The sequence below is a fragment of the Salvelinus namaycush genome, chromosome 30 (genome assembly GCF_016432855.1).
Source record: "Salvelinus namaycush isolate Seneca chromosome 30, SaNama_1.0, whole genome shotgun sequence".
Lineage (NCBI taxonomy): Eukaryota > Metazoa > Chordata > Actinopteri > Salmoniformes > Salmonidae > Salvelinus > Salvelinus namaycush.
The window spans coordinates 8,811,916-8,824,421 of record NC_052336.1 but is presented as its reverse complement, the minus strand read 5'-3'; the positions used below and the strand labels follow the sequence as shown (position 1 = coordinate 8,824,421).

The 12,506-nt window shown below is 43.3% G+C and overlaps 1 protein-coding gene across 1 annotated transcript in view; it reads left to right on the top strand.

Annotated features, from left to right (window-relative positions):
* The window catches only part of LOC120025342 (transcription factor SOX-6-like), a 202,809-nt gene extending 190,595 nt beyond the window's left edge, over window positions 1-12,214 (top strand). The window contains exons 15-17 of the mRNA XM_038969875.1: window positions 3,620-3,793; window positions 5,199-5,415; window positions 6,518-12,214. Of these exons, the coding sequence (XP_038825803.1) occupies window positions 3,620-3,793; window positions 5,199-5,415; window positions 6,518-6,830 (704 nt within the window). The 3' untranslated portion in view covers window positions 6,831-12,214. The remainder of the gene's footprint in view (window positions 1-3,619; window positions 3,794-5,198; window positions 5,416-6,517) is intronic.
* The last annotated feature ends 292 nt before the right edge of the window (window positions 12,215-12,506 follow it).

The following is a 12,506-nucleotide window of genomic DNA, read 5'->3' as shown; positions in this document are numbered from 1 at the left end:
GAGCGCTGCGCTCCTGCCCTAATGAATACCTTCATCTGGCCCGGCAGTCAGCAGATTGGCCTACGTTGATGGATACTGTCAGCCCCACGCCACACCACATTTCATTGCACAATAAACATGGCTGTCAAAACCAAACAAAGTGAAATCAATTCATCCTGTACAGTGAGTGCGTGCTAAATGAAATTAATGTACTGTGGGGACGGTGGCAGCAGAGGTAGTGTATTATTCCTGAATCCTGACGGCGTAAAGCAGGGAGGTAAAGACATATAGGTTTTTCTCAACCAGGCATGTGTACAGGTATGTGTGTGTTAAAGGGGATACTTCGGGATTTTGACAATGAGGCCTTTTATTTACTTCCCCAGAGTCAGATGGACTAGTGGATACCATTTGTATGTCTCTGTGTCCAGTATGAAGGAAGTTAGAGGTAGTTTAGCGAGCCAATGCTAACTAGTGTTAGCTAGCAGATACCCATAGACATCAAGTCATTACGTTAGCAATTGCGCTAGCGCTTGTTAGCAACTTCCTTCAAACTGCACCCAGAGACATAAAAAGGGCATCCACAAGTTGACTCTGGGGAAGTAGATAAGGGGCATTGCCAAAGTCCTGAAGTATTCCTTTAAGGAGAGATAGGTGTGAGAGGATTTTTTGTCTTGTGTGTATGTCTGTTGAGAAACAGGCTTTTTACCTCAAGTTGGAGAAGAAAGGCTGGGCTCTAGAAGAGCTTGTTGACCTGGGTCTCTCCCCAGGGCTCTGAAGGAGGATGATCATATGAATAGTATGGTGCAGGCCAGTCTGAGCCAGAGAGGTAGCTATATCCATCCATGCACAGTGCAGAGCAGGCAGATGAGAGCGGGTCTGACCGTCAGATGCCTGATATGACTGTGGCTCTGAGACTGTTGCCTGGCGGAGGCTAAATGACAAGAGCTGAGTCCCCAGGGCTCTGGCTGATGTACCGTGACAGTGTGAAGAGGCAAATTGCACTGGCCTCCCAGATAAAGGGAAGCCTTTCTGGATCATAAATGTGTCGGTATGACTGTTAAACATGAGCTGGTGTAAATGGATTTGGAGGCCCTATATGGAGGCACAGCCCAGCGGGGGCCTGGGAGAATAGGGCCTCCTGCTGGACGGCCGGACCTCAGCCGGAGTCCCTCCTGAGTCCCAGCCAAGCCTCAGCCGAGTCCCAGGCCTCGCTCCTAGAGATCAGGCCTACCACCACAGGACCTCCATCCCCTTATCAGTCTGGACATGGCTGTCCACCCCAAGCCCAGCGGGATGTGTGTGTGTGCGTGTGCGTGTTGTCTCTCACCTACTGTTTCCTTTAACAGTCTCCTATAGATAGTTAAAGCTCTATCTAAAGTTGAGCCAGTCCTCTTCTCGCCATGTCTTACTTCAGGGCTTATCTCTGTACTGTGCTGAATAGAGCCAGTGAATGAGTCTGTGGATAGTGAATTAATCACAGAGTAGCGCTACATTCCATTACTCATTAACAGTTTGATTTTGTTTATCAACTGAAATAATACTAGAAATCAAAGTGCAGGTAACGTGTGCCAAGATGGAGGGCTAGTAGAAGATCCTAATGAGAACACTTCACATGTGGATGATGAAATATGCATGAGTCATCCTAAGCTTTCCTTTCCAGATTTTGGATCATTAAAGATGGATGGTAGCATATGGAAAGCTTTTTTTGTCTTATTTTTCAAGCCTTGTTTATCAACATGTTTTTGTTTGTTTAAATATTCATACAGCTTTTATTTAATTCTTTCACATCTTACATATAAAAGGAAGCAAATGCGCATGCAAACATAAATCATTATCAGGCTGATGTACAGTTTAATACGGAGAGAGAGAGAAAGAAACTCTTCTCACATGCTGATTGTGAATGGCCTGATTGAGAAACAGCACTTTACTGAGGAGTTCTGTGTGTGTCGGGATGCTCTCATCTCACACTAAATGTGTGTGCATTGGGGTGAAGTTGGCATTTGTGCTTCCAGAAACTTCTGGAACTTCAGTTTGAAATGTATGGGGCTGAGTATAGAAGTGTGAATGCTTGTCGAGCCCCAGACAAAATATTTAACAGGTATTTAAGTCATGGTTCTCGTCTTTTGGGTTTGGATACATGTGTTGATTCGTAGGGTGGCTCCCCTGCTCTCACAATGTCCCCTTGTTCTACATTCAAAACATGCTCGTCAAATCCAGTTGTCAGAGCCAGTCTGGTCCAGTGGAAAGGAACCTTGAGAACTCAATTTCCTTCACCTTGTAGTGTAGCACCAACCCTACACCTGGTCTGGTCTCAGTCTAGCTCCAGCACCAACCCTACCCTACCCCTGGTCTGGTCTGGTCTCAGTCCAGCAACAACCCTACCCCTGGTCTGGTCTGGTCTCAGTCTAGCTCCAGCACCAACCCTACCCTACCCCTGGTCTGGTCTGGTCTCAGTCCAGCAACAACCCTACCCCTGGTCTGTTCTGGTCTCAGTCCATCTCCAGCACCAACCCTACACCTGGTCTGGTCTCAGTCCATCTCCATCTCCAGCACCAACCCTACCCTACCCCTGGTCTGGTCTGGTCTCAGTCCAGCAACAACCCTACCCCTGGTCTGTTCTGGTCTCAGTCCATCTCCAGCACCAACCCTACACCTGGTCTCAGTCCATCTCCATCTCCAGCACCAACCCTACCCTACCCCTGGTCTGGTCTGGTCTCAGTCCAGCAACAACCCTACCCTAACCCTGTTCTGGTCTCAGTCCATCTCCAGCACCAACCCTACACCTGGTCTGGTCTCAGTCTAGCTCCAGCACCAACCCTACCCTACCCCTGGTCTGGTCTGGTCTCAGTCCAGCAACAACCCTACCCTAACCCTGGTCTGGTCTGGTCTCAGTCCAGCAACAACCCTACCCTAACCCTGTTCTGGTCTCAGTCCATCTCCAGCACCAACCCTACCCCTGGTCTGGTCTCAGTTCATCTCCAGCACCAACCTTACCCCTGGTCTGGTCTCAGTCCATCTCCATCTCCAGCACCAACCCTACCCTACCCCTGGTCTGGTCTCAGTTCATCTCCAGCACCAACCCTACCCTACCCCTGGTCTGGTCTCAGTCCAGCTCCAGCACCAACCCTACCCCTGGTCTGGTCTCAGTCCATCTCCAGCACCAACCTTACCCCTGGTCTGGTCTCAGTCCATCTCCAGCACCAACCCTACCCTGCCCCTGGTCTGGTCTGGTCTCAGTCCAGCACCAACCCTACCCTGCCCCTGGTCTGGTCTGGTCTCAGTCCAGCTCCAGCACCAACCCTACCCTGCCCCTGGTCTGGTCTGGTCTCAGTCCAGCTCCAGCACCAATCCTACCCTACCCCTGGTCTCAGTCCAGCTCCAGCACCAATCCTACCCTACCCCTGATCCCAGTCTCAGCCCCAGTCTCAGCCCCAGTCTCAGCCCCAGTCTCAGTCTCAGTAGTAGTGATGACAGCCCATTGGGTATGGGGGTTGAACGTGGCTCGTAGCAGTTGATTAACTGCTCGCCTCGCTTTCTCTTCTCCTTCTTGTTCCTACTCTGGTGTTTCCAGGGTGGAAAGCTCTGAATGGCTCTGGTACCGGAGCAGATAAACCACAACAGTATTATTGTTGGCCTACAGGAGGCGCCAGCACAGCCGAGGCACGGGTCTACAGGGAAGCCCGGGGGAGGAACAGCAACGAGCCCCACATCAAGAGACCCATGAACGCCTTCATGGTGTGGGCCAAAGATGAGCGCCGCAAGATCCTCCAAGCCTTCCCAGACATGCACAACTCCAACATCAGCAAGATCCTGGGTAAGCCTTTCTTCTTTCTCTCTCTCTTCCAGCCATACCTCTCTCCTTCATCCAGCCATTACAGAGTCTGTTACAGTCTGTTAGCCTTCCTGTGTTAGAAAATGTTTTGACCAAGTTGGAAGGAACAGGATCGGATTTGCTCAGAAAGTCAGGAAACTGGCATGAAAATATATTTTTTTATAGGTTTGTTGAAACTAGCGTTCTTAAGGTTGTCAATGAGAATTTTGTCTCTGAAAAAACAGTCCTTATACAGTTGATACAATCAGTTTACTATGAAATGATGTTGTAGGCTTTCGTTAAAATTAAATGTTCCCTATTAAGCACAATGAAGTGAAACAATAGCAAGTACCCGAAAGCGGCTTCCCTTTTTAAAGTCTGGTGTAGTGTACTCCTCCTCAATAGCCTTTCTCTCTCTCTCTCTCTCTCTCTCTCTCTCTCTCTCTCTCTCTCTCTCTCTCTCTCTCTCTCTCTCTCTCTCTCTCTCTCTCTCTCTCTCTCTCTCTCTCTCTCTCTCTCTCTCTCTCTCTCTCTCCCACAAATCTCCCCTCAGCTGGGTATAAACACTAGGCTGTTTGGCTGTTGGCAATAGTGATAAACGTGTAGTGTTTAAACCACTATGTTAACAACAAGAAGAAACAGAACGCCATTCATGAAACAGTGGAACACTGTGGGGGCCAACGGTCCCAACGGTCTGGCGGTCCAGAGCTGAAATCTACAGTCGTTCATTGATATGTCGAAAATATTTGTTCTCCGTATAAAAAAGTAAATTATTTCTAACTGCACATTTGATTCAGACAGGGTATAACTTAAAACCTTTGTAACAATTTTAATCTCTTAATGACTTTTATGCTCAGCTGCCAGCTGAAGCCCACTGTGGTTTATACCTTTCTATGTGGACATAAACATTTGTAGCCCGGTACCAGTGGGAGTGGGGGGTGAGGCGGGGGGTGGCATGTTGTCTGATTCGCCCCAGTGGCTCAATCAGCCCTTTCTTACAGATGGATTTACCGCCATGTCACTGCCGTCAGTGTTTGTCATGAAAAATGACAGTGGGTCTCGTCCCCACTGCACTGAGAGTCAATAGATCACAGCCTTTAAAAGTGGCGTCACCCAGGCAGGAGCAGGAGCAGGACACACTAGAGATCAGCTAGAGACTATTTACAGGCCTGGTGTAGTTTCTGTTAACTCACTCACAGCCCAGCCACTGGCTTTATGGGTTTACATGGTTACTACAGAGACCACATAATAATATACTGTATCCACAATGGAAACTCCTATTTGCATTGATATATCTATTGATTCTTATTAACTAATTATTCCTAAGTCCTTTTTACACCTCTGTAGTGAAAATGTACATTCAAAGTGTATGTTTTACTGATATCTGTGTGTCTGTGTTGTGTTACAGGCTCTCGCTGGAAGTCTATGACCAACCAGGAGAAACAGCCGTTCTATGAGGAGCAGGCCCGTCTCAGTAAGATCCACCTGGAGAAGTACCCCAACTACAAGTACAAGCCCCGGCCCAAGAGGACCTGCATCATCGACGGGAAGAAGCTCCGCATCGGCGAGTACAAGCAGATGATGCGCTCGCGACGGCAAGAGATGAGGCAGTTCTTCACTGTGGGGTAGGTGCACAGTGAAGAACGCCAGGCTTAGAGCACAGGCGCGACACACACACACGTAGACACACAGCTAAATGACTATTCTGAAATCAGTTGGCTTTTTGCCTGAGAACAGACTCTCTCTTCACTGTGCTTACACTAAAGATGGTTGTAATGTGTCAGGTAACTTGTCACACTAAGGCCCTGACCTTCGAATCAACCCAATGCATCAACCTGTTAAATCATGTATGTTATACAGCCCTCAGAATAGATGAATAACGTTTTAACTAGTTTCCCTTTTCCGTAAAAACAAAACGTGTTCTTTTTTTCTCCACGTGTAGTGATGACGGTGGTGATAGTTCGTCGTACGCAATTTCCAACCGATTTGCGGAGCATTAATGAAACCCCAAGTCAAACACATTTCCTCATCCACTTTACTGTCAAGTGTTTTTTAGTAGTAGTGATTTATCAATTTGATACAATAGCCGACAGCAATAGCAGAGAAAGAGATGCCGACATTATTACAGGATATAAAGCATAAGTATAGATTTACAGAGGCCTGGAGGGCAGCTGTCTGGAGCTTAACTTCCTCATTTACTGCGTGTGGTCAGTAAGGAGAAGGCTTCTCCAGGTGTTCCCTCATCACCCGTAAGCTATACGATCACTGGAGTATCAATCACTGCTAAAACACCAGATGAGAGAGAGAGAGCGCACTAACCACCAATCGGCTTTATGTTACCAATAAACTGGGTGTCGTTTCAGAACGACTCAGAACGGTGCTGTCTGGACAACTGTTCTCCCAAATCATTTTCACAGAACCATTGGCTGAGAACACACCTCTGTGGAGAACAGTTAATCCAGCTAGCTCTCTCAGTTTAAGTGCTGAAGTGGAGGTGTCTTTAGGGTTGACTCGAACAGCACACACACTGTCAGCATTCTTTCCATTTGCTCATCCCATGTGATTCTAATTGTTTTCCTTTATACATATTTGAAGTAAAGCCTTTTTCCATCTAAGAAATAACACAGAACTGATATTGTTATGAGAAGTAAGTCTGGATTATAATGATGAAACAGGAACAAACTTGTCTAATGGTCTCTCTCTCTGTCCTTCGTTTTCTCCCTACAGGCAACAACCGCAAATCCCCATCAGCACCAGCGCCGGCGTGGTCTACCCTGGGGCCATAACCATGGCAACGACCACACCCTCCCCTCACATGACGTCTGAGTGCTCCAGCGCCTCAGCAAGCCCGGAGCCGGCCATTCCCGTCATCCAGAGCACCTACAACATGAAGATAGAGCCCAGTGCCATGTTAACCAACGACCCCATCATCAACGGAGAGGTAGATGAGATGGACATGTACGAGGACTTTGACGAGGAGCCCAAATCGGACTACAGCAGTGAGACTGAGACACTGGAGCCCATCGTCAGCGCCAACTGAGGCCTCTCAACACCCGAGCCGAGACATACACACATTCATACTGGAGAACCATCCCCAGGGCGGAAGACTGACTGAAGGAGGAGAAACAGAAGAACAAAAAAATACAGAACAAAAAGAAATGGTTCTGTTGATGCATCATTTAGGAGCCTGCATGCATATGTGGCTCCGTCAGAATCAACAGCTAAAGGTCTTAAATATTTCTTACAGTGTGTGAAGCCGTTTGGTTTAGTTTGTTTTGTTTTTTGTTTTTTATTATCTCATCGTTTATTTTTTTGTGTTTTGTTCATAGACATTTACACAATTAGGTTATTGCCTATACAACTTTGGATGACAGGACTTGAAATGTAACGTTTGATATGAACCCATAATTCTTACAGTCTTACTTTTTTTCTTATTATATACATATTTTTTTCTCTTCAGTTAAATGCTTTTAATAGATTTCATTACTGTTTTTGATGGGAGTTATATATTCTCACTCAGGTATGCTGTGCCAGCCAACAGCTTGTGAATGTTTTAAATACGAATTTATTTGAAAGTATTTAGAAAGCAAAATATTTGGAAATTCATATTAACTAAAAACAAACAAACAGAACAATTCCACAATTCTGGGACATAATCAGACTCCCGTATTATTAATTGTATTAGTATTATTATTATTATAGTTATTATTGGTATTATTAACATACTGTACGATTTTGTGCAGATGTGCCAAACGTTTCAAGGTTTTTTTCTCTTAAATCATTTGTTTGAGTCTCGAGGGAGAGACTCGAGTCTTAGACAATCTCTTAATATCTTAGTGCGGCTTCAAAATCCAGTTTCTTTATATACCTTCTATATTGAAACACTCAGGAATCTGGAGACAGTGTGCTGTGTCTAGGGCAGGAACAGGAAGTGATGCAATAGCTTCAGGTGTGGTTATTCATAATGGCAGCTGTTCTCCATGGAGACCAATGCGGTGACCAACAGGCCCTTCTCTCCCTGTCCCTCTCCAGCTCATGTCACCAGCCCAGTCTAACACAGAGCACTATAACACTCCCCTCACACTCTCTGCTCATTCTTCAACTCAGTCTTACCAAGTTCTTAATCAGAGTGATTGTAATCAGGCCAGAATTCCAAGGGGCCAAAGGCATCCAATCTGTGGGATTGGAAAGGCAGCGAAAGGCAGCTTTGGGGGCATTATAATCACAAATTGCTGTTTTACAATGTGTAGCTACAGTACATTCGGTTGAACACTTTAGCCCCTACTGGGGCGGCAAGTTTTAAAGTCTTTGGTCTTACATTTTTTTTGTAAAATCTTAAGTATTTTTTCGACATTGTAAATCTTAAATTGACACGAGAAGGTCTTAAAGCAGAGTTAACTACTGCAGCAGTCTTAAGAGAAGAGGCAGTGTGTGAGGGAATAACATCGTGTTTTTATTAAAGGAGGGTTACAGACAAAGTATTACATTCTAACGAGTCATATGAAACACAACAGTATTCCATAAACCACACCAGATCTGAGATGGTGATTCTCTACATTCATGCACTTAGATATTAACACTTACTACTTCATTTTTCAACTAAGTTAATATTTTATATTGAACAAAATGTTTGTTGTTTTATAATGGCCAGTTGCCTATTTTACATAAAGTTAAACTTAAGTATTTTAGAGCAATTGAAAATGCACTTCTGTATTTTATTTACATACAGACAATGAATATGACATATAACACAATCAATCAGCTCTTAATCTTGTGACAATCAGTCACAAACTGAAAGTCCTTTACCTCTTGAATGGTTATTTTACCAGTTGAACAGATCCCAGGTTGTTACCTATGGAGAAACAGCTAGAGATGGCCAGCAGTCAAGGCCTTACTGTCCATAATACAGCCCTCCTACAGGCCAGAAGGACTAAGTGCCTCCCTCTCTGCCCTGCCCCTGCCCTGTCTCGACCCCTTCCCATGGCAACCCCCACACCCAGGGGGTGCCATCTGGCTCAGAGTGGCAGGCAGCGCTAGGCTGGGGAGAGGAGAGAGGGGGAACAATAAGGACGGGGCACGTAGGGCATATTGTGCTCTCCATCAAAGCACAGACAGTGAGGCCTCCACCCCGTTTTCCACCCTGGCCCAGCCACTAGGCGCTGGCGAGCAGATGGAACAAGTACATCAAGCTGTGGGGGATTATTAAAATGACTGACGAGTGGGTATCATCTCAAATGCAGCATTATTAATGCATGAGCCCGGCTATTCTCCTCCCGTGCCCTTGAACCTGTCCATTTCAGACCAAGTCCAGAGGTTTAAAATGATCTAAATGGCTGGTCACCAGCGCTAGCTGTCTACATGGCCAGGACTCCCTCCTACTGCTGGTCACTGCATTACTCTCCCAGGTCTAATTGATACAGATGGCTCTTTAGTACTTTTAATTTTACTCGACCCATTCAGAGCTGGCTTTTATTGTGTTGTGTCCACGTTTGAAAGCATTTATCTTAAGTCTTAGAAGTTTTTAAGCACCTCATTATTAATTGCCATTTCAGTTTCGTTTTCTTTTTTTGGTTGGTTGGTTTCTTTGTTGCTATTGTTGTTTTAAGGTTCTTTTAAGGGATTTCCTCCCATACACAAACCTAAACGGATTTCCCTCAAGGTCAACATGTCTAGGTTTTTAAGCTGTTACTTCTGTTTGCTGGTTGATTGGTTGATTTGTACGTGATTTGTACATATTTCTATGTCCATGCCTAACCAATTCAGTGTGCTGGTAGTTACAAAAGGACTGTTGATAGGACTGAAACTTGACTGCGCTTGTATAACAAAAAAATTACAAAAAAACAAAGAACTTATATCTCGCAAGGAGTCAAAGTGTTATAAGCACTGGATATAAATTGTATTTTTATCAATTCTGACTAATGTGAAGCTGTTGTACCAGAAAAAAACCTGAATGAACAAAAGTCACGACGACTTGGACTCGTGGGCTCGTTCTCACAGTTACCAGATTTGAATAATTTTTCAGTCTACTTGTTTTGTTTATTTATGCAAAGACATGTGTAGTGAATGAACACTTTGTCTATGCTCCAGGGCCACCAAGGGGAGAGAGACAGCGCGCGAGAGAGACTGAGCAGTAAACTCAACAGAACGCTTGCATAGTGACTGGTTAGCTGAGAAACACCGGATTTCAGACACGCATTTTATTGGTCACATATGTTTTGTGTTTTATATTGTATTTGAAGCTATATAGTGAGTATAGACATTGTATTTATTAGCCACTGTTGGCTCTAAAATTGTCAGTAGAACATAATGAAAGGACAATAATCAGAGAGAAAAAAAATATGTTTAATCAATTGGAGCTTCATTTTTCAGTAAATTCACCATTTCATTATAGATTTTATTGTAAATACAACATAGGAAATAGAATTATATTTTTGTTCATAAGTACTTAGTGAAGTATTAGTTATGTATTTGACTGTTATTTTTTTCTTCCTTTTTTACATCAGTGTATGTTGATCCATGTTCTTAAAACTGACAAGTCACTGTACGTCATGTAGATTCTGAATATTTATCCCAGTTGAAGAGAGCAGTATTGGACGGTTGAGGAGAGCAGTATTGGACGGAGCTGTAGCTGAGATAGACAGACAGGCCCCTTCTTGCTAGTGTTTCAATGACCTCCCTCAGACAATTCAAGGAGCCAATCAAAACCCAAGCTATACTCCTTAGCCTTGGACATTAAGGACAAATGTTTTTTAAATAAATAACTTAATTTGTATCTAATTACATGCACAGTCGGTAAAAATAAAGTACTCTGTATCTTTCATAGGGACAGTGGTAAAATTCATCTGAACAACAAGCAGTTAAGATGTATATGTTTTTATTATACAACTTGCGTTTGCAATCATGACTCAATCCTAGCGACATACCTTATCGCTTGTGTTTTGTGTTTTTCACAGCCCTCAGTGGTTATACTGTTATGTGTCAAATTTGAACGGAGAGGTTGATAGTAGCATAGATGAATAGCTACATTTTAATTGCACATCTGCATGCATTTGTTACATTTAAAATTAGAATGACCCAAGAGGATTTTATTCATTGGCAATTTTACACAAGTGAGGTTCTTGGGGAGCTGAAATTGAAGGGAGTGTGCAAATATTTTTAAGTTTTAACGTGGCACAATGCAGAGCCACTCGTGTGTATTCTAGGCCTATACTATTTTTGTCCTTTTCTATGTGTTGCTGACCTTTTTAAAGGCAGCCCATCCAGCCATCAGCAAAGTGTAGTCATGACCTTTTCTATGAATCCATCTGTCTCTCAGCCATGTAAATGCGAACAAGATTCAACAACTGAAGACTAAGCTTGTATGCTGTTTCAATAACTTAACTTAACTGTAATGATTTTTTCTGTCATTGAACTTTGTGATGTATATGGTGGGAATGTTCTCTGTGTTCATTGAGTTAGCACAATTCACTGACATGCTGGACTGACATGCTAGCTGCTGTTCAGGAGTGTAACATTTGCTGTTGGGGACAACTTATACAGTTGTCAATGGTACTTTGCTTTCTAAATTTATTTTTTGTCTCTCAAGCAACACTGTGTGTGGCTCTTCTGTCGCTGGGGCTGTTGCTGTTTTGAAACCGCTGGCAGACTGATACAGTTTTCTGCGTAGAAATCTATTTCTTGGCAGGTACCTAGGCCCAGGGCAGGTATTGTTAAGGGCGTAACTAGAGAAAATGAAATAGTGTCTGTTGCTGCTTTGAAAAATGTTTTAATTCTGAAAATGTAAATAGTTTATCATAATATCTTGTACAGTCCAGTGTAAAGTTTTTAATTGAACGTAAAAAAAAAGGTTGCCATCACATTTGTGTTCACTTTCTTCTTCATACAGTACAAAAGGACAGCTACTTGCTGAGGATATTATTGTTAAATTAAAAAAAGGAAAAGGTACTAAAATATTTTATTTTGCTTGGCTTCAAAATGTAAACCAGCAAGTCTTTGGTTTCCATGTGCAGTATTGACGTGAGGTAAACTTAAGGTGAAATAATTCTACAGTGGTATGTATTGGAGACCAGTCTCCTCTGTGTTGGTAGTATTAATACACTATATCAAATAAAATACACCAGATGACTGACACATTTGGGTGTATCTAGGCACCTTAGTAATGTGTGCAAATATCTAGGTTGTGTTCCCCACAGGATGCATTCAGGCATATTGTAATGTAACATCATCTTTCTATATGTACTCAATCCATTGATGTAACAAGGCAGGAGTGGGTTGTATAACTGCCTGTTTAAGCTCATTTACCTCAAGAGTTTCCTCCTTTTGCGTAAAAGAGTAAGAAATTGTGTGACAAAGTCTCACCATCACTCCCATCTTTTGTACTGCTGTTGACACTTACAAATTAAAGAGACATTTTGTTTTAAGATCCGAGTCTCTATTTTGTTGTTGTTGTGCGTTGATTGTCCATTGATTTCTCATGCAAAAACTACATTGATTTCTCATGGTACTTTTCAACATTTTATTTTCTACTGCAGTGTGGGATTGCATTTTTTAAGGACAATTATTTACCTAAGGTGGCCCATAAGTCATAGTTTATCATTAGAATGAGTGTCACAAACTGATTTTAACATTAACTAATGGTAGAGATTATATTATTGTATGGTGTCCATTTTCGGACATCCTCAACCTCATGCCTAAAATATAATTTGTTACTCAAACA